This window comes from Camelina sativa, chromosome 4 (genome assembly GCF_030686135.1).
Source record: "Camelina sativa cultivar CO46 ecotype springtype chromosome 4, ASM3068613v1".
NCBI classification, from domain to species: domain Eukaryota; kingdom Viridiplantae; phylum Streptophyta; class Magnoliopsida; order Brassicales; family Brassicaceae; genus Camelina; species Camelina sativa.
In genome coordinates, this window is record NC_141883.1 from 8168068 (window position 1) to 8188626 (window position 20559).

General features: G+C 40.8%; 3 protein-coding genes, 1 long non-coding RNA gene and 1 other non-coding gene across 7 annotated transcripts; 2 read left to right on the plus strand and 3 right to left on the minus strand.

Moving 5' to 3' along the window:
- Positions 1 to 348: 348 nt before the first annotated feature.
- On the plus strand, positions 349 to 789 carry LOC109132637 (uncharacterized). The gene has a single exon (XM_019244405.1). It carries the CDS (start codon positions 349 to 351, stop codon positions 787 to 789), a length of 441 nt encoding a protein of 146 aa, XP_019099950.1.
- A 275-nt stretch (positions 790 to 1064) lies between these two features.
- LOC109132578 (uncharacterized) lies at positions 1065 to 1762 on the minus strand. Its single transcript, XR_015596655.1, has 2 exons — positions 1348 to 1762; positions 1065 to 1259 (listed from the first exon to the last, which is right to left on the minus strand). It is a non-coding gene; the product is annotated as an uncharacterized LOC109132578 (long non-coding RNA).
- Positions 1763 to 3844: 2082 nt separating this feature from the next.
- LOC147945594 (small nucleolar RNA R71) lies at positions 3845 to 3951 on the minus strand. The gene has a single exon (XR_015597796.1). It is a non-coding gene; the product is annotated as a small nucleolar RNA R71 (small nucleolar RNA).
- A 5093-nt stretch (positions 3952 to 9044) lies between these two features.
- On the minus strand, positions 9045 to 15427 carry LOC104780166 (uncharacterized). The gene is made up of 4 exons (XM_019244083.2): positions 15382 to 15427; positions 15160 to 15312; positions 14753 to 14826; positions 9045 to 14656 (listed from the first exon to the last, which is right to left on the minus strand). Exons 1-4 carry the CDS (start codon positions 15383 to 15385, stop codon positions 14573 to 14575), a joined length of 315 nt encoding a protein of 104 aa, XP_019099628.2. The 5' UTR covers positions 15386 to 15427; the 3' UTR covers positions 9045 to 14572.
- A 60-nt stretch (positions 15428 to 15487) lies between these two features.
- Positions 15488 to 18599, plus strand: LOC104780167 (pentatricopeptide repeat-containing protein At3g29290). 3 transcript variants are annotated; one of them, XM_010504654.3, is made up of 3 exons: positions 15488 to 17358; positions 17447 to 17618; positions 18309 to 18599. In XM_010504654.3, exons 1-2 carry the CDS (start codon positions 15832 to 15834, stop codon positions 17615 to 17617), a joined length of 1698 nt encoding a protein of 565 aa, XP_010502956.2. In that variant the 5' UTR covers positions 15488 to 15831; the 3' UTR covers position 17618; positions 18309 to 18599. The 3 variants fall into 3 exon arrangements, with proteins under 3 accessions (XP_010502956.2, XP_010502955.2, XP_010502954.2); XM_010504653.3 differs by having other exon boundaries at positions 15492 to 17358; positions 18288 to 18599; XM_010504652.3 differs by having other exon boundaries at positions 15492 to 17358; positions 18302 to 18599.
- Positions 18600 to 20559: the final 1960 nt, after the last annotated feature.

A 20559-nucleotide genomic window follows, 5' to 3' on the forward strand; every position in this document is an offset into this window, starting at 1 on the left:
GACGCCTTTTGGTCCTTAAATTAAATTCTTAGGTGATTCTGGACCTAGAAACCTAAGGATTCCTCCTGAAGCTTCTGTTGTCGAGGCCACTCTTCATGATTCCTGGATCCTTCCTTCTCCTCGATCACAACAAGCGACTGATCTACACATCTTTCTCACGACTCTGCTTTTACCGCTTAATCCTCAGAGAGAAGACTCTTATGCTTGGTCAGTCAATGGTATTGCCTGCAACGGGTTCTCATCTTCAAAAACTTGGGAGGCTCTTAGATACAAACAACCTCTTAAACCATGGTCAAAGCTCATCTGATTCAAAGGCGCTACCCCCCCCCCCCCCGTAATGCTTTTCACATGTGGATTGCACAACAAGACAGACTTCCCACCCGATCCCGGCTGCAATCCTGGCAATTACAAATCTCCCCGTTATGTTGCCTCTGCTCATCCTCCGTGGAAACGAGGGACCATCTCCTTCTCTCCTGCTGTTTTAGCTCCGGAATTTGGTTGTTGGTTCAGCTCAGGTTATCACTGCCTCCAGTCGTTTTCAGGAACTGGGAAAGTTTGCTCGCATGGATCAGATTAAGCACTGCCTCTTCTCCGTCTCTGCTAAGGAAGATCGCTGCCCAAGCCACAATCTATGTCGTCTGGAAGCAGAGGAACAACATGTTGCATAATCTCCAAGCCGTGCCACCTACAACTATCTTCAAACAGGTTGACCGCAAAATCATCAACACAACAATTGCCAGGAGACACCGCAACAATTTTAGGAACCTTTTTAGCCTTTGGGTCAGATAAGCTTCTACCGGAGCCCTTCTTTTTGCTTCTTTGTTTTTATCTTTTTTTGCCAAGGAGCCAATGAACGACGGCGACTAAGGAAGAGAAGAGATCGGTACTGAATTTTTTTTTGGTTTTTATTTTTGTTTTAAAAATAAAAATAAAAATAAAATAAAAGAATTGAAAAAGGAAGAAAGGAGTATAGAGAATAGAGAGGTCGATAAGAGATTTGTAAAATTTTTATAAGGACTTTGGAGATGAATTCTCGTGACTAAAGTTATTAATGCTAAGAAGTATGAGTAGAACTTTATAATATAACCTTATTTTTGGTGTTTCTTTAAGTTCTGTAACATCATCGCTCGGGTTTTGCCATCCGGTTCTAAACCCATCTCTCTCAGTTTGACATACAACTCTTTTGCAAACTTGAACTCGCGTCTTAAACACATTCCATGTATAGCTGCGTTGTAAAGCGACACATCAGGTTCCACTTTCTATTCAAGAAACCAAACAACATTAGATAAAACCTCTTCATAAATCAGCATACATTTGAGTAAAAAAACACAAAGACACAACTCGTACCTCTAGGATATCTTCAACCTCGTTCCAAAGGGAACCCCAAATACAACTCCTTACAAGCGACAGATAAGTAAACGTGTTTGGCATACAATCCCTTTGAGCCATGTGCTGATATACTAGCAATGCAACTTTCGATTTCCTTGATTTCTCGCAAGTGCTTATCACCAGATTATATGATGAAGTTGAAACTGTCAACCCTGAACCTTCCATTTCATACAAAAGCTTCACAGCTTTCTCCCAATAACCAAGCTTTTGGCATGAAACCATAGCTGTGTTGTACAAGTATTCATTCAGACAGCACAGGTTTTCGCTTCTTATCATATCAAACAGCTGAAGAACATTAATATGTCTATATTTTGTCTCTGCTAAACATGTTTTTGTCATGCATTAAGTAAGGATAACTAATTGTTTTGCATAAATTTCTAGTCTCTTTTGTACACTTTGCATATTTAGGTAGTTCTTGCATTATCTTCGCATACATCGTGCATTTTGGAGTATTTCAGGTATTTAGGAGACTTCGGAGTCGTGCCGATCGAGTCGCGCAGTCGTGCCGATCGAGTCGCGCAGTCGTGCCGATCGAGTCGCGCAGTCGTGCTGATCGAGTCGCGCAGTCGTGCCGTTCGAGTCGACTACCGTTCGAGTCGACGTCACTCCACTCGATCCAACGCCATCACTCCACTCGAGCCAACGCCATCAGTCACTCCAGCCATTACTCATTCGCACATGTCAAGAAGACGTTCCATCTTACACGCTTCAGGAGATTCCCAAACCGACTCCTCATCTTGTCGTTTTAAGTTTTAGGGATTTTATGTCTTTACTATAAATACGTTTTGTTAAGTCTTGACGACATCATCTTAGTTTTTATCTCGTTTTCTTTTGTAAGGTTTCCCTAGCCACCAAAAACGTACTCTAATTTTGTATCCTGAGATCTTTGAACTTATTCAGTATTTTGATTTGATTCCTTCTACAAAGTTGTTCTTCACATTTTTACTTATCTAAGAATGCTTGTTTCAATGTTTTCTGAGTTTGTATTGTTGATGATGATTTTCGGATCTGAGTAGTGCGTTAGTTCTTGAGGATGGGATAAATTAGGTGGAGGATCTTAAGATGTAGAGTGTTTAAGCGTTGATTGTATGATTCCCTTCTGGACTAGAGTAAGAAATACTAGTTTTTCTCTGATCAATTGGGACTAGGTTTGAGACATTTCCACACCCAAAAGGTGTTTGATGAAATGTCTGACCAACTAGTGCCAGAGACTTACGTTCGTAGCCTAAGAGATTAGTTGTCTAGGATGTTTGTTGATGTGAATGAACTTGTTTTTCATGCCATGCTTGATCATGTTTCTCTAGCGAGAGCTAGGTTTGGAAGTGGTTGTGTTTGAGTAACTTTTGTCAAGAGATTGGATTAGCTAAGAAGTGATGTTCATTGTCTAGGGATAGATTGCTTGTGGCATGTTAAACACTCTGTAGACTAGGATACTCCACCGACGTCAATTACTCCCATCCTTAGGACTTCTTTCTTTCTGATTTTTATTACATTCCTGGAATTGTTTCGTTTCCTGCTTTTTAGTTCATGCTTAGACTCATTTATGTTTTTATTCATTTTCGCTTCTTGTCATGCATTCTCGTTTCTAGTTCTGTGACTCATTTCCGCTTTGCATTTTGATCATTCTAGGATTGTTACATAAAAACACTCTTTGAATTGGCTTAACTTGTGACTTCTTGTTTGCATCTTGAGTGATAGTAAACTTTCCCAACTGGATTGACACCTTAAGTATTACAACACATAAGGTTAATTGAGACCTACTAGGAGACACAAAAATCTTAGTATCAATTTAGCGCTGTTGCCATTTGGGATTCGTTTTGCTACATTTAAGATTTCAAGTTTTGCAAGATTAAGTTACGTTACACTTATCATTCCAAGTACTGACTTGCTTTGGTTTTCTGCTTGTTTGTTTTGCATCTCAGGTACCTGTTGATTGCAACCTTGCATGCACACCAGATCAAGAGTGCATCAGAATCTCGTTCCTGTTATCGACGAAATCAATCGGTTGCAACGACCACGACAAGCTCGTCAACCCACTGATCATCCCGCACAAGTCACCATGGAACACCAGAATGAACCACATCAGGGACCGCGAAACATTGGTGTTGGGGATGCACCGAACACTCATACTCAGCGTGCTGGAATTGTCCCTCCCGCCGTGCAGAACAACAACTTCGAAATCAAGGGCAGTATGATCTCCATGATCCAAGGAAACAAGTTTCATGGGCTACCTATGGAGGATCCGCTAGACAATTTGGACGAGTTTGACCGTCTATGCAGTCTCACCAAGATCAACGGTGTGAGTGAGGACGGTTACAAGTTGCGCCTCTTCCCATTCTCCCTGGGAGACAAGGCTCATCAATGGGAGAAAAACCTTCCCAAGGGATCAATCACCACCTGGGATGGTTGCAAGAAAGCATTCTTGGCCAAGTTTTTCTCCAACTCCAGAACAGCACGTCTCAGGAATGAGATTTCCAGCTTCACTCAGAAGAGCTCAGAATCATTCTGTGAAGCATGGGAGCGTTTCAAGGGTTACCACAGCCAGTGCCCACACCATGGTTTCAGCAACGAGTCATTACTGAGTACTCCCTACCGTGGTGTCCTTCCCAAAATACGTATGCTGCTTGACACCGCTTCTAACGGTAACTTCCTGAACAAGGATGTCGATGAAGGTTGGCAACTGGTGGAGAATCTCACTCAGTCCGAAGGCAACTACAACGAGGATTATGACCGCACATTTCGCGGCGACGCTGGGTCTGAGGAGAAGTACAAGAAAGACCTCAAGAATGTCAATGAGAAGCTTGACCGTATCTTGCTGAGCTAGCAGAGGAGCGTCCAATTCGTCTCTGAGGACGACCCTTTCCAAGTTCCAGATGGGGAGGGTGAGCAGAGTGAAGAGATCAGCTATGTTCAGAATCAGGGTAGATACAACAAAGGTTACAGCCCCTACAAGACGAACCCCAATTTGTCTTACCGGAGTAACAATGTTGCTAATCCACAAGATCAGGTGTACCCGCCTCAGCAACAACAACAAGGTCAACAAAAATCTTTTGTGCCTTACAATCCGAGATTCGCTCCAAAACAACAGTTCCAGCAGGGTTACCAAGCTCCCTCAGGACCACCGCCAGGATTCTGCCCTCAACCAGTTCAGCCTACTCCAGCCCCAGATGAAGAAATGAAACAGATGATGCAACAACTTCTTCAGGGCCAAGCTAACGGTTCTATGGATACTGCTAAGAAGTTTGCTGACCTTAGTCAGAGGATGGAATGTTCATACAACGATCTAAACGTCAAATTCGAAGCTCTGAATTCAAAGATAAGGTACATGGAAGGCCAATCCGCTTCTACTTCTGCACCAAAGCCCGGCCAATTCCCAGGTAAAGCTGTTCAGAACCCCAAGGAGTTCGCCAATGCCATTACACTGAGAAGTGGGAAAACATTGCCTCCCAGGCAAGGAGCTCCAGACGTCACTGAGGACCGTGCGGAATTAGCTGGGGAGGATTTTGATCAGGATGACGCTCAGATGGAGAGCCCAGACGAAGCAGTCAAAGACCCGGTTGAACCAGTGACGCAGTCCGAACATGAAGCGGTTAAGGAGCCTGTTGTTTCTGAAGACAGACCTGCGAGGTTCATCCCTCCACCGTACAAGCCTCCTCTACCATTTCCAGTGAGGTTCAAGAAGCAGCTTACTGAGAAATACAAAGCCTTGATCGAAAAACAAGTCAAGGAGATTGAGTTGAGGATGCCATTGTTGGATGCATTCGCACTTGTTCCTCATTACCAGAAATTCCTCAAGGACTTAGTGATGGAGAGATCAAAAGAAGTTCAAGGCATGGTTGTACTAAGTCTTGAGTGCAGTGCAATCATCCAGAAGAAGGTTGTACCCAAGAAGCTCAAAGATCCTGGATCATTCACTCTACCCTGCTCCATTGGACCTATGTCTTTTGAGAGGTGCTTATGTGATCTTGGCGCTTCAGTGAATCTGATGTCATTCTCTGTGGCTAAGAGGTTGGGTTTCACAAGGTTTAAAGGTTGCGACATCTCACTCATCCTCGTAGATAGATCAGTGAGACTTCCACATGGTATTTTGGAGGACTTACCTGTCAGGATCAGAGACGTGGAAGTGCCAACCGATTTCGTGGTTCTGGAGATGGATGAAGAACCGAAAGACCCTCTGATTCTAGGAAGACCGTTCCTAGCGACTGCTTGAGCCACCATTAATGTCAGAAATGGCAAGATTGACCTCAATCTGGGCGACGACTTCACTATGAAGTTTGACATCAAGGATACCTTGAAGAAGCCAACGATAGGAGGACAAGTCTTCTACATTGAAGAGATGGATAAATTGGCTGATGAGTTGTTGGAGGAACTAGCTGAGCAAGATCATCTCAAAACTGCTCTAACCAAGGATGGAGAAGAAGGGTTCCTTCATGAGGAGACCATTTGCTACAAGAATCTGCTAGATTCCCATAGAGAAACGGATGGATCAGAGGAATTCGAGCAGCTATCTGATGCAGAGGACGTACGTGTAGTTGAGACAGAGAGTTCAGAACGTGATATCTCTCACTCGACCGCGACCATTCCAGACTCCCATGCTGACGACTGGTCGGAACTGAAAGCTCCAAAGGTAGAACTTAAAACTCTTCCTTCCGGGCTCAGGTACGTCTTCCTGGGAACCAATTCTACTTATCCTGTTATAGTGAAAGCTAGGTTGAGTGATGATGAATTGGTGATGCTAGTAACTGAGCAAAAAAAGTATAGAAAGGCTATTGGTTATTCTTTAGATGACATCAAGGGAATTTCACATAGTCTTTGCACCCATAGGATCAATCTTGAAAATGAATCATATGCTAGTATTGAACCCCAAAGAAGATTGAATCCTAATCTGAAAGAGGTAGTTAAGAAAGAAATTCTGAAACTACTTGATGTTGGAGTTATCTATCCTATCTCTGATAGTACTTGGGTATCTCCAGTGCACTGTGTACCTAAAAAGGGAGGCATAACTGTGATCAAAAACGACAAAAATGAGTTAATCCCAACTAGAACCATCAGAGGACATAGGATGTGTATAGATTATAGGAAGTTGAATGTTGTATCTAGGAAAGATCATTTTCCTTTGCCTTTCATTGATCAAATGTTGGAAAGACTAGCTAGTCATCCCTATTATTGTTTTCTTGATGGGTATAGTGAATTCTTCCAAATCCCTATCCACCCAAATGATCAGGAAAAGACAACCTTTACTTGTCCCTATGGCACTTTTGCCTACAGACGCATGCCATTTGGCTTGTGCAATGCTCCTGCCACCTTTCAGAGGTGTATGACTTCAATTTTCTCGGATTTAATTGAGGAGTCAGTGGAAGTGTTTATGGACGACTTCTCTATATACGGTTCCACTTTCTCCTCCTGTTTGTTGAATCTGTGCAGGGTATTGACGTGATGTGAGAAGGCGAACCTGGTGCTGAACTGGGAGAAGTGTCATTTCATGGTTGAAGAAGGGATCGTTCTGGGACACAAGATTTCTGAAAGAGGAATTGAGGTTGACAAGGCAAAGATTGAGGTCATGGTTCAGCTTCAACCGCCTAAGACAGTGAAGGACATCAAGAGTTTTCTGGGACATGCTGGGTTTTACAGGAGATTCATCAAGGACTTCTCAAAAATTGCAAGACCTTTGACAAGGTTGATGTGCAAGGAGGTTGAGTTCGAATTTGATGCAGCATGTTTGGAAGCTTTCAGCAAGATCAAGGAAGCCTTGGTTTCAGCACCCATAGTGCAAGCTCCGAATTGGGATCATCCTTTTGAGATCATGTGTGATGCTTCAGACTTTGCAGTTGGAGCAGTTCTGGGACAGCGAATTGACAAGAAGCTTCATGTCATCTACTACGCCAGTCGCACCTTGGACGAGACTTAAGGAAGGTATGCCACCACAGATAAGGAACTCCTAACAGTTGTGTTTGCTAGGAGGTCATTGTGTATACCGATCATGCCGCTCTGAGACACATCTACTCGAAGAAGGATACCAAACCGAGACTGTTGAGATGGATCTTGCTTCTCCAAGAGTTTGACATGGAGATAGTTGACAAGAAAGGAATAGAAAATGGAGTTGCAGACCATTTGTCAAGAATGAGGATAGAAGATGCTGTTCCAATAGATGACTCAATGCCTGAGGAACAACTTCTGGTCGCCCAGGTTTGTGAGCAGATGCATGACACCGGGGTTGAGAACCTAAAAATCAACTGTATGGCGATCACTTCGGATACTGCGCCATGGTATGCTGACTTCGTGAATTACAAAGTCTGTGGAGAAGTTCCTGATGACATGCATCCTTACAGGAAGAAGAAGTTTTTCAGAGAAGTAAACCACTACTTCAGGGATGAACCCTATATGTACAAGAGAGGTTCTGACGGTCTGCTCAGGAGGTGCATAGCAGAAGGGGAAGTGCAGGGAGTGCTTGAGCACTATCACGGCTCAACCTATGGAGGTCACTTCGCCACGTTCAAGACAGCTCAGAAGATTCTTCAAGCAGGTCTCTGGTGGCCAACCTTGTTCAAAGACGCTCACAGTTTCATCACCAGGTGTGATGCTTGTCAAAGAATGGGCAACATCACAAGGAGGAACGAGATACCCCAGAACCCGATCCTGGAAGTAGAGATATTTGAAGTTTGGGGGATAGACTTCATGGGACCTTTCAACCCGCCATCAAATGGCAATGTCTATATTCTGGTGGCAGTTGATTATGTTTCTAAGTGGGTCGAAGCCATTGCCAGTCCTACCAATGATCACAAGGTTGTTCTGAAGTTGTTCAAAAGTATAATTTTTCCAAGCTATGGGATACCTAGAGCAGTGATCAGCGATGGCAGAACTCATTTCATCAACAAAGTGTTTGAGAGTATGCTAAGAAAGTATGGGGTCAAGCACAAGGTATCTACTGCGTATCACCCTTAGACCAGCGGACAGGTTGAAGTCTCAAATAAGCAGATCAAAGGTATTTTGTCAAGGATTGTCGGGGTTTCGAAAAAACATTGGTCTGTCAAGTTGGACGAGACTCTCTGGGCGTACAGAACAGCGTTCAAGACGCTAATAGGCAGAACACCGTTTCAGTTGGTATATGGTAAAGCATGTCATCTCCCTGTGGAGGTTGAGTACAAGGCACTTTGGGCAATCAAGCTGCTGAACTTGGATATTGACACAGCTCAGGCTAAGAGAACTCTTGACATCCATGAGTTGGAAGAAATAAGACTTGATGCTTATGAGAGTTCCAAGATTTACAAGGAAAGGACAAAGAATTTTCATGACAAGAAGATTATTGTCAAGGAGCTCAAAGCTGGAGATCAGGTTTTGCTGTTCAATTCCAGACTTAAGTTATTTTCTGGAAAGTTTAAGTCTAGGTCGTCTGGACCTTTTACAGTCAAAGACGTTCTGCCATTTGGAGCTATCACTCTTCTGAACAAGGATGGCAGTGAATTCACTGTAAACGGCCAAAGAGTAAAAAACTATTTAGCTGATCAAGTCCGTCCAGAGGGGTCTTTTGTGCTCCTTTATGAACCTCTAAAAGCCTAAAACGCTGAAAAGTCAAGCTAGGGACTTTGAACAAGCTCACTTGGGAGGAAGTCCCAAAGGTATCACTGTAAATATTTTTTTTTATTAGAATCCTTGTGTTTTTAATTTTTGTTTTTGATTTTCTTGTGTTCATGAATCTACAGAAGGGAGTTTAAGCAACATATATAAAAAAAGGGGCAGTCAAACTAGTGAGATCAGGGGTCAAACCGAGTATGATAGTGCTACAGAAGCGAAATCAACAAAAAGAGGGAAATCTACAGAAGGAAACAGAAGGCAATATAAGGAGGGAATCTTAATTATTGGTTTTGTCACCCTTCCCCTCTATCCCACGTGCTCATCACTTCAATTTACCTCACCCCTTGTTTCCCCCCACCAGACATATCATCTTTATGTCTCACCACCTCACATCACTCCACCATCACTCTCTTTTTCTCTCCACTTGCACGACATATCAACTCCATCACCTCACCATATTTCATCTTTCTCACCCATCTATTTAACCCTTCTCCCGTTTACTCTCAACCCACCAACCACAACAAACAACCATCAAACCCTACTCAATTATTCACTCACTCACTCTCTCTTTTCTCTCTTGCTTGACGTCGACGAAGGTAATTATCACCTTGCTGCTCAACTTAACCAACGATCGAAGCAACCGGATCCGCCGTTCACTCCACCAACATCGACGACGAGATTGCCTTCCACCCCGTTCTGCCGCTCGAACCGCTGACCATCGACTCGACCAACGGTACTGCTTGCTCTTATTATTCGCTCACTAACGTATTAACGTTTAGCTTTGAGTTTACATGTTTCAGCGAAACAGAAAAAGTATTGAGTTTATACACGAGATGCGAGAGGCATATGGTTGTGTCGCCGGAGAACGTTCATCCCCCGAATCCATGGCGAAGTGTTTCATGAAAATGAAGAACATGGTTGACGAGGTTGTTGGGGGTTCAGAACAACCAGGGGGTTCGAGCAGACCATACAAACCGCTCTCCAAGAGCAAGAGTCGCGGGAAGAGACCGGCACGAGCTTCCCTCTCGGGAGACCAAGGTAGTGATTACGAACAGGAAGAACCTGCGTTGCGTCCAGCACAAGAGCCAAGGAAATCTGTACGACGGCGACAATATGAGACGAAGCTGACTCCCAAAGAGTACTACGAGCTGTTCCAACAGTGCGAGTTCAGTGGAACCAGATATCCACATCCTGAGACGATGGAGCTGCTAGGGATTGGGGAGGATGTTCAGTACTTGTTTCGGCGATGTCATCTGGAGAGAGTTATGAACACCCCCAAGAATGGATACAAAGAGGAGACAATTCAGTTCCTTTCCACCTTGGAGATGCACTGGTACGCGGATGAGCCAGGCATGATGTCTGATGGAGGATTGGGCTACATTACCTTCCGCGTTCATGGCCAGTTCTGCAATCTTACATTCCGAGCCATCGAAGAGATATTCGGTTTTCCCAGCGGAACAGGAACCACGCCGCAGTTTGACAGGAACGAGATAACTGCTCTCTGGGCAACGATCGGCAGCTACGCACTTTGGACTGGGGTTTGAGGAATGGACGATTGCTATACAAGTTTGTGCATCCTGCGGTCGGTCCCTCGAGACTACTCCTCCCTTGCGTCGACTTGACTACAATCTTGAGCGGTGAGCATATCGAGTTCATTCCCCCTGCAGAGACATTATACAATTCTGATGTTGAGGAGCACCACGTCAACGTAGCGGAAGCAGGAGATGATCCGATGGAAGACGACGCATTTGAGTACCGCCCTGAGCAGTTCCACTTTGATGAGTACTCAGAACCAAGAATGGCCAGAGGGGTCAGAGCAGCTCATGACCGCCTCAACAAGCGAAACAATGGGGGAAAGCTAGAGACAAGGCGCTCACCAGCCTTTCCAAGACTGTCAAGAAAGTCGTGCGTATGTTTAGCTGCTCGACTTCCACAACCGCTGTCCCTAGGTCTATCCCCGAGGATAACAGACCAATGTCAGCACGCCCTTCCGCGAACCTAGAGCGAACACCTTCTCCGATTCCCTCTCCAGCACGTCAATCTTCATATGTGTCACGGTAGCGGCAGCCTACTCCCGCCCCTTCACGCCACTCGTCACATGAATCTAGGGAGAGAAGGGGACACGGTTCGCGTGGTTCAAGAGCCTACTCAAGTCGTCGATCAGCGCGTCATTCTGCAGCTCAAGCTGAGCAAGAGGTTGAGCAACAAGTTGACCAGCAAGGCGATTACCAGCCTACGGAAGTGGTAATGTTAGTCTCGGACCATGGCGAATCCAGAGTTGATGACATGCAGTGCGACGAGCAGCCGAACACTTATCAGAACACGCAAGCGGTTGAGCAACAAGTAGACCAACCAGCTGAGACCACTCCCGCGGATCCTGAACACCGTGAAGGACAGAGCCAGTATCACACACCAACTCCTTGGGCGAGCTCCGACTCCTTCTTCTACTACTGAGGTACTCCGACCTTCCCTTTTATATACCATTTCATTTGTGCATTGTTTCTGTTGTGATTCTTAAATTCTCCTGCAAATTCTTCTTACACAGGAGACTGTGTAATTTAAGTTTGGGGGAGAGTTTGAGATGATGTATCTGATGACGTTTTCTGTGATTCTTATTTCAAATTTTTGCATCATATCATGTTTGAGTCTGCATTCATCTATTTGCATAGAAAAGCCATAAAAATTTGAAAATTTCAAAAATTTCCACAAAAACAGAGTGTTCATGTAGTTTGCATTTGCATATTAGGATTGAGTCTAGTGTTGTTCATTTAGGAATGTTGCATGTAGCATAAGGATTGATGATGATTGTAACCTTGTTAACATGCTGAATTCAATAGGATAGGATCAAGGCCCTTGTTATTAGTTCTTTGATGCATGTCGATTGAACTTGAAATGTAAGACTGAACCAGGTTTTGAATTCTCGAAATTGCATTCTAGTCTTGATTGAAGCCTGTTTTGAATTGACATCATTCCCTATCTACCTGAACCTAATCCTGACTTGCAATTATCATGTTATGCATTGAAGTTGAACTCATGGATACCACATACATACTTGGATTTTCTTTCTCCGTTTTACCACCCTTAATAATCTAAGTAGCTGATTCCCATCTTTGGAACAGTTTCCCGCACCCTTAACCAAATGTTCTTTCAAGCCAATTGTATTCTTGAGTGTGAGGTCTTTTCCGAGTTGAGCTTGTTAGAAAGTGTTAGGTTCTAGCCGACAAGAGTAGGATCCTGTGTAGTTCTAGTTCGCGCTATTCGGACTAGTAGGACTAGGTGAGAACTCGATTTTGGGTTTTGGGATTGGATTTGTTCTGAAAAGAGAAAGAAAAAAAAAATGGGTAAAGAGTCTTTCGGAGGGGGAATGTGTTTTCAAGGGTTACAAGTCTAGTAAAGGATGTTGGTTGTGCAATGTAAAAGAATTATTGGTTCTGGGCATAGAAAGAAAAGTTTAGACAAGGAAGAGAAAGCAAAACACTTAAGAAGTCTGAAATTCAAAGAAGAAAAGAAAGAGAACCATAGTGATAAAAAAGTTTCCCATCCGCTAGATTGAAATGAAGTAACCTCCTCCTAAGGCTAAGTTAAAAGAATGAGAGCATGGGTTTTAGAAGAGATATCGACGAGGGGTAGAGATAGGACCAACTTCTGGGTTAGAAAGTTAGAGCTAAATTTTCTTGGGACCTTTGGGTTGACGGGGCACTGCTCTTGTATGTATCAGTTGGTTTCAACCTTTAGCCTTCTCTTAAGCTCAACTCATTTTCGCGAGAGATCCTTGTTCTATATTGTTAACACCACTTGTAAAGAAGACCAATTTTTGTCTTTACCGCTTCACCCCAGCCAAATGAGTTCGATAACATTGCATAGCTTGATTCATGGTTCTTTGTTAATGAATGTTAAAGGGAATGATAGAAATGATGGCATGTGTAGACTAAGGTTCGGAATCGTTTCAGGTTGAGATGAGCTTGTCTAAAGTTTTTAAAAAGAGTTCCTTCACCATGCATCATAGAACTAAAAACAAGGACCTTGATTCTAACTACTCTATTCAGCATGTTTTAGGTTCTGAGACCCCATCTTCACACCTCTTCTCCATACTTTGTTCTTGATCGTTTGCTTGAGGGCAAGCAGAGAATAAGTTTGGGGGAGTTGATATGTCTATATTTTGTCTCTGCTAAACATGTTTTTGTCATGCATTTAGTAAGGATAACTAATTGTTTTGCATAAATTTCTAGTCTCTTTTGTACACTTTGCATATTTAGGTAGTTCTTGCATTATCTTCGCATACATCGTGCATTTTGGAGTATTTCAGGTATTTAGGAGACTTCGGAGTCGTGTCGATCGAGTCGCGCAGTCGTGCCGATCGAGTCGCGCAGTCGTGCCGATCGAGTCGCGCAGTCGTGCCATTCGAGTCGACTACCGTTCGAGTCAACGTCACTCCACTCGAGCCAACGCCATCACTCCACTCGAGCCAACACCATCAGTCACTCGAGCCATTACTCATTCGCACATGTCAAGAAGACGTTCCATCTTACACGCTTCAGGAGATTCCCAAACCGACTCCTCATCTTGTCGTTTTAAGTTTTAGGGATTTTATGTCTTTACTATAAATACGTTTTGTTAAGTCTTGGAGACATCATCTTAGTTTTTATCTCGTTTTCTTTTGTAAGGTTTCCCTAGCCACCAAAAACGTACTCTGATTTTGTATCCTGAGATCTTTGAACTTATTCAGTATTTTGATTTGATTCCTTCTACAAAGTTGTTCTTCACATTTTTACTTATCTAAGAATGTTTGTTTCAATGTTTTCTGAGTTTGTATTGTTGATGATGATTTTCGGATCTGAGTAGTGCGTTAGTTCTTGAGGATGAGATAGATTAGGTGCAGGATCTTAGGATGTAGAGTGTTTAAGCGTTGATTGTATGATTCCCTTCTGGACTAGAGTGAGAAATACTAGTTTTTCTCTGATCAATTGGGACTAGGTTTGAGACATTTCCACACCCAAAAGGTGTTTGTTGAAATACCAACTAGTGCCAGAGACTTACGTTCCTAGCCTAAGAGATTAGTTGTCTAGGATATTTGTTGATGTGAATGAACTTGTTTTTCATGCCATGCTTGATCATGTTTCTCTAGCGAGAGCTAGGTTTGGAAGTGGTTGAGTTTGAGTAGCTTTTGTCAAGAGATTGGATTAGCTAAGAAGTGATGTTCATTGTCTAGGGATAGATTGCTTGTGGCATGTTAAACACTCTGTAGACTAGGATACTCCACCGACGTTAATTACTCCCATCCTTAGGACTTCTTTCTTTCTGATTTTTATTACATTCCTGGAATTGTTTCGTTTCCTGCTTTTTAATTCATGCTTAGACTCATTTATGTTTTTATTCATTTTCGCTTCTTGTCATGCATTCTCGTTTCTAGTTCTGTGACTCATTTCCGTTTTGCATTTTGATCATTCTAGGATTGTTACATAAAAGACTCACACAAAAGGGTTTTTTAAATTCAACTAATGCAAAATGTCTTAAAAGCTATGAGTTTTAAGTCTTTCCCACTCCAGCTTTAGTAAACTACAATCTATACAAAACTCCCATGAGTTGATTTGCATAACAGATACTGGAAAGCTTACCCGTGAGCATGCTCAACATCATTAATACGAGCAGCATCGTGGCCTTTGCACTCCACTACAATTGTTTGTTCCTTCTTACTCTTTTTTTCACCAGAAGAAAACGAGGAACATATTCAATGCCATGGTTTTTGGAAATCAAGCGTTAAGAGTTACAAAAGGAAGTGAGAAATTCATACATTGTAGTCTATGACAGCGAGTTTGATCAGTCGATAATCCTCACCGCGGCTGCACTCAGTCTCACAAGCCAGTTCTTTGGAAAGAGAAACAAAGTATCAATAATACAACAAAAATGCAGTGAAATCAACCATTCCTACTCCTAGTAATGTCATGTCAAATAAGCCACACTAGTTAAGCTATTGACATACAATGTTCTGTATCATGTTCAACCATTCCTACTCCTAGTAAATAGAATCAATATATGTAACTAGTGCAAGTTTAAGTCTTTAATCTGACTCATCAAACCCAAGCTTAACGAGATATAGCCAAATAGTAACATGAACTTTGCATAGCAAAATCAAACCCAACAAAGAAAAAGACCCATTTTTTGGTTTGTTTTACCCTAGTAAGAGAAGAGTGAAACTACCAGTGCCATGGAGACCATAACAGATGGAGCTAGGCATTTGAATGAAATGACCAGAGATAGACCCGCTTGGCAACAAAGCTATTGATGCTACTCCTTCCTTCACTTCTCCTTCATCATTCTTCTTCTTCTCTATCTCACCTTCTCTTCCCTCATCTGCAATTACACCACAATATCATTCAAAAAATAACAGAACCAGTTTGCGAATAAAGCTAGAAACTTTACCCATTGTTGCTTGATAGAGAGAACTCGATTCTTTTACTCGACCAAAGTGTTCGGCTTTAGAGTGTGTTTTCAACAACTATAAAACGGCTGTGTTTAATGATCCTCTAAACGACGTCGTTTTTTCTTCTCATAGCTTGAAACTACGTCGTTTTGCTCTCTCTCTCTCTCTCTGCTGTATCTTCTTCTCCTTTGTTGCCACACTCCTCATCCGCAGAACAAGCTTGATTCATCAATTCTGCTGAATAAAGAACAGGTCTTTGGTTTGGTGGTCTGGTTTAGTATCTTGGGCACTGGTTATTACGTAGCTGCTCGTCTTTGATTTAGATGATATTGGGTTTGTTTGCTTAGACTTGAAGTGTGGTGTTCCTAATTTTCAGTAAAGTTGTCAACTTTATGGTGAATTAGGAACTGGTTTTTTGATTCTTGCGTTTTGCTATTCACTGTATTACCATGGGAGATGTCTGGTTGAGCCCTGTCTCCATCACTGCTACAGTGAATCACTTGGATTGTGGATGCTATTCAATTGGGAAGAGGAGTTGTGTATGGAGAACTGGTCATTGGTCTTTGAGTCACTCATTGGACTTTGCATTGACCATGAAGCCGAAAAAAAGGCGTCTTGGTGTAAAAATGGAGTCTTTCTCTTTAGCAACACCAAGAATGCGTTTCGGGAAGGTGAGTAGTGAATTAGACAGATCTTTCAACGGTGAAAATGTGGTTTTTGGTTCGGAATTGGAGGCTGGACATGGATTGAGAAAGAGAGGTTACGATTTATTGGTTGAAAATGGATTAGAAGAGAAGCCTGTAGTGGCTAGGAATAGGATACATTTTCTAGAGGAAAGGAATGAAGAGATGTTATCCAAGAGACTTCTGAAACTTAGCAGGTTGGATAAAGTTAGAAGCGCATTGGAGTTGTTTGATTCTATGAGATACTTGGGTTTACAACCCACTGCTCATGCGTGTAACTCTTTTCTCTCGTGCCTTTTGAGGAATGGAGATATTCAGAAAGCTTTTACCGTCTTTGAGTTCATGAGGAAAAAGGAGAATGTCACAGGGCACACGTATAGCTTGATGTTGAAAGCTGTTGCAGAGGTTAAGGGTTGTGATTCTGCACTAAGAATGTTTAGAGAACTAGAAAGGGATCCGAAACATAAGAGTTGTTTTGATGTGATTCTATACAACACCGCCATTTCTCTATGTGGACGGATCAATAATGTGTATGAGACAGAGAGAATCTGGAGAGTTATGAAAGGTGATGGCCATATTGGAACAGAGATTACATATTCTCTGCTTGTTAGCATTTTTGTTCGGTGCGGGAGAAGCGAATTGGCCCTTGATGCATATGATGAGATGGTTTACAATAACATATCTGCGAGAGAGGATGCAATGTATGCGATGATAAGCGCGTGTACAAAGGAGGAAAACTGGGACTTGGCCCTAAAGATATTTCAGAGTATGTTAAAGAAACAGATGAAGCCTAATCTTGTAGCGTGCAATAGTTTGATAAATTCGCTGGGAAAGGCGGGCAAAGTCGGATTGGTGTTTAAGGTTTACAGTGTTGCAAAATCTTTGGGGCATAAAGCGGACGAGTACACATGGAATGCACTGCTCACGGCTTTATACAAAGCAAACCGATATGAGGATGTTCTTCAGCTGTTTGATATGGTAAGAAGCGAAAACCTGTGCTGTCTGAATGAATACTTGTACAACACAGCTATGGTTTCATGCCAAAAGCTTGGTTATTGGGAGAAAGCTGTGAAGCTTTTGTATGAAATGGAAGGTTCAGGGTTGACAGTTTCAACTTCATCATATAATCTGGTGATAAGCACTTGCGAGAAATCAAGGAAATCGAAAGTTGCATTGCTAGTATATCAGCACATGGCTCAAAGGGATTGTAAGCCAAACACGTTTACTTATCTGTCGCTTGTAAGGAGTTGTATTTGGGGTTCCCTTTGGAACGAGGTTGAAGATATCCTAGAGGTACGAGTTGTGTCTTTGTGTTTTTCTACTCAAATGTATGCTGATTTAAGAAGAGGTTTTATCTAATGTTGTTTGGTTTCTTGAACAGAAAGTGGAACCTGATGTGTCGCTTTACAACGCAGCTATACATGGGATGTGTTTAAGACGCGAGTTCAAGTTTGCAAAAGAGTTGTATGTCAAAATGAGAGAGATGGGTTTAGAACCGGATGGCAAAACCCGAGCGATGATGTTACAGAACTTAAAGAAACACCAAAAATAAGGTTATATTATAAAGTTCTACTCATACTTCTTAGCATTAATAACTTTAGTCACGAGAATTTATCTCCAAAGTCCTTATAAAAATTTTACAAATCTCTTATCGACCTCTCTATTCTCTATACTCCTTTCTTCCTTTTTCAATTCTTTTATTTTATTTTTATTTTTATTTTTAAAACAAAAATAAAAACCAAAAAAAATTCAGTACCGATTTCTTCTCTTCCTTAGTCGCCGGAGCTCTCCACCGCCGACGATTTTTCATCGGAACTTTTCATTGCCACCATTTTTCACCTTTTTCGAGTTATATCAAGCTTTCCTTCAAAATACAAGTGCATTCTTCAACATAAAAATAAAATTCTTGATGAATAGGGTTAGGTTTTGAATTTTGGAAATTTAGTTTAGATTTTGCTTGAGATGTTTAGCAAATTGGGTGTTTTACCATGGGTTATGGGTCGATTGAGCTATTTAGTTGATAAGAAATGATTTTTAATGTTGAATCGTTATGTATTGTAGAGATTAGAACCTCAAACCATTCAATTTTCAGTTACCGCGACTGGATAAAATTGGTAAAACTGGTAATATTAGTAAATGTAGTATAACTAGTAAAACTGGTAATACTGATTAATGTAGTACAACCAGTAAAACTAGTAGTATTACTAATTGAGTTTTTTTAGAATTTTTTTGGCAGGATACAGTGGGAGAGAACGTCAGCATATATTTTAAGTGTGAATGTCTCATATATAGTATAATGTTCAAAACACATGTGAAGAATATAACTTTGTTGATGTTAAAAGCAAGGATATACAAGAAGCTTGAGTTTGTTGAAAGTCACAGTTGAACAACATTCAAAGGATGATGAAATAGCACCTAACACCATTGTTTGATTCATGTTTGATCTTTTGGTTTGTATTACTATTTTCTTGGTTATGTCACAACTATCGTAAAACTTATTTTTAAAATCTAGTAATATTTGATTTTTCTTTCCATTGATGTGTATATTTGTTCTGTCATAACAGAGTAAAACAGCTATAACAAAAATAAAACTGATAAAACTCGTAAAACTGAATTGGACATCCATAAAATGATTTTAAAGATAACATAATAATGTGTGTACTAGTAAACGTCAAAAGTAATATTTAAATGTTTACTAAGAAAGAAAATTTAAAAATATATGAATTTTGGATTGTTATGTAAGAACCTAAACAAGTGTTTCCTTATACTTTTAATGTCACTTTGTAAATAATAACCAAGTTAGGATGACAAAGTTATATAATTGTAGGTTTTAAACATATGAATGCATAAAAAACTCATAATTATATGTTAATAGATTTTAATCAACTGTAAAACTAAAAAATATAATTTTAAGAGTGAATAAAACTAATTAAATGGAAAAACCCCCAAAAGTATAACTATTTGCAATTTTGGTAAAACTATTATACTTGGTATAACTATGTGTGAACACTAAATATGAACACACATATTGCACATGTGGCAGTACAATTCAGATTTTTTTTTAACTTTTTTTTTTCAGTTGCACGTGTGGTTTTATTTTTTTGTATCTGCAACAAACGGTTTATTACAAATAAAATATGACTAGTTTTATCTAGTTTTATCAGTATTACAAAAACATACTAGTTTTACCTATATATACTAGTTTTACCTATATATACTATTATTACTTAAAACCCATAAATTCAATTCTGAATAAGATGCAGAACAAAAAAATCATGAATCTCTTGGTAACCAAAACGAATGAGTTTTATCTAGTTCTACTTGTTCAACCAAATCCAACTACTTATCATTGAGTCGATGGAGTCACTCACGGTTGGCTTGTACTTCTTTACGATTTGGTTCATCGCCGCCGTCATTGCAGATTTTCTTCTTATTGTTGAGTCGTTCATCACCGCCATTTCTTCTTCCCGAAATTGGTTACAGAGATCGCTCGCCGTTGATTTGTTCATCGTCGTTCATCACCACCGTTTCTTCTTCCCGAAATTGGTTACAGAGATTGCTCGTCGTTGATTTGTTCATCGTCGTTGAGTCGTTCATCACCACCGTTTCTTCTTCCTGAATTGGTTACAGAGATCGCTCGTAGTTGAGTTGTTCATCATTGTTGAGTCATTCATCGCCGCCGTTGTTTTTACATATCGTTGTTGAGTTGTTCATCGTCGTTGAGTCATTCGGTGTGAACGCTGCTGAAACCATTTTATCTTACTATTTTTATCTAGTTTTACTAATATTTCAAGATCACACTAGTTTTAATTAGTTATACTAGTTTTACTTAGTTATACTAGTTATACCCAGAAATTGAAATACGAACATAAACCCAGAATTCACCAATTATAATTCCAAAACTTGTATTTTAGACCCATCTTCCTTATCAATTGAACACCATAACAAAATACATATTTTCTCAAGTTTCACAAAATCGATTTTGAGATTGTAGTTTTAATTTCAAAAATTTCTCAGATTTTAGGGATTGGATCAAGTTCTGAAAGAGAAAGAATGGAGCCATTGTTTCTTCTTTCCAGGTTGGTTCCAAAGATCGCTCGTCCTCGTCGTCATTGTTCATCGCCACTACCGTTTGAAATCGAAGAAAGTGAAAAGAGTTTGAGAAAAGGAAGAAGACGATGAAATTAAAAAAAAATAGTTTAATTTTTTTTTTAGTATATTTTATATATATATATTGGATTAAATCCAATAGAACTTGGGTGGGTGGATTAAACTCAGGTTTTCAACGTAATTGTTTTGTTTTTTTAGGGTATCATAGTAAAATACTAGTTTCTGGAATTAAAAATAATTGAAAAAGAAAACAGTTTTAAAGAAGAGAGTTTTGAGATTGTCAGATTTTTTTTAGGGACTTTTGAGATTTTGACTCTTTTAGTCACAAACATGTAATAATGGTTGCCACAATGAGAGAATAGTAATAGAGTGTCATGGTTTTAA

What these genes read in the sequence shown, in the direction of transcription:
- LOC109132637 (XM_019244405.1), top strand. Translation starts at nt 349, where the DNA reads ATGTGGATTGCACAACAAGACAGACTTCCCACCCGATCCCGGCTGCAA.
- LOC104780166 (XM_019244083.2), bottom strand. An exon ending in TTATGGTCTCCATGGCACTG is followed by an intron (nt 14,827 to 15,159) that starts GTAGTTTCACTC and finishes CTCTTTCCAAAG; the next exon opens with AACTGGCTTGTGAGACTGAG. An exon ending in TCGCTGTCATAGACTACAAT is followed by an intron (nt 14,657 to 14,752) that starts GTATGAATTTCT and finishes GGTGAAAAAAAG; the next exon opens with AGTAAGAAGGAACAAACAAT.
- LOC104780167 (XM_010504654.3), top strand. Translation starts at nt 15,832, where the DNA reads ATGGGAGATGTCTGGTTGAGCCCTGTCTCCATCACTGCTACAGTGAAT. An exon ending in AGGTTGAAGATATCCTAGAG is followed by an intron (nt 17,359 to 17,446) that starts GTACGAGTTGTG and finishes TTTCTTGAACAG; the next exon opens with AAAGTGGAACCTGATGTGTC.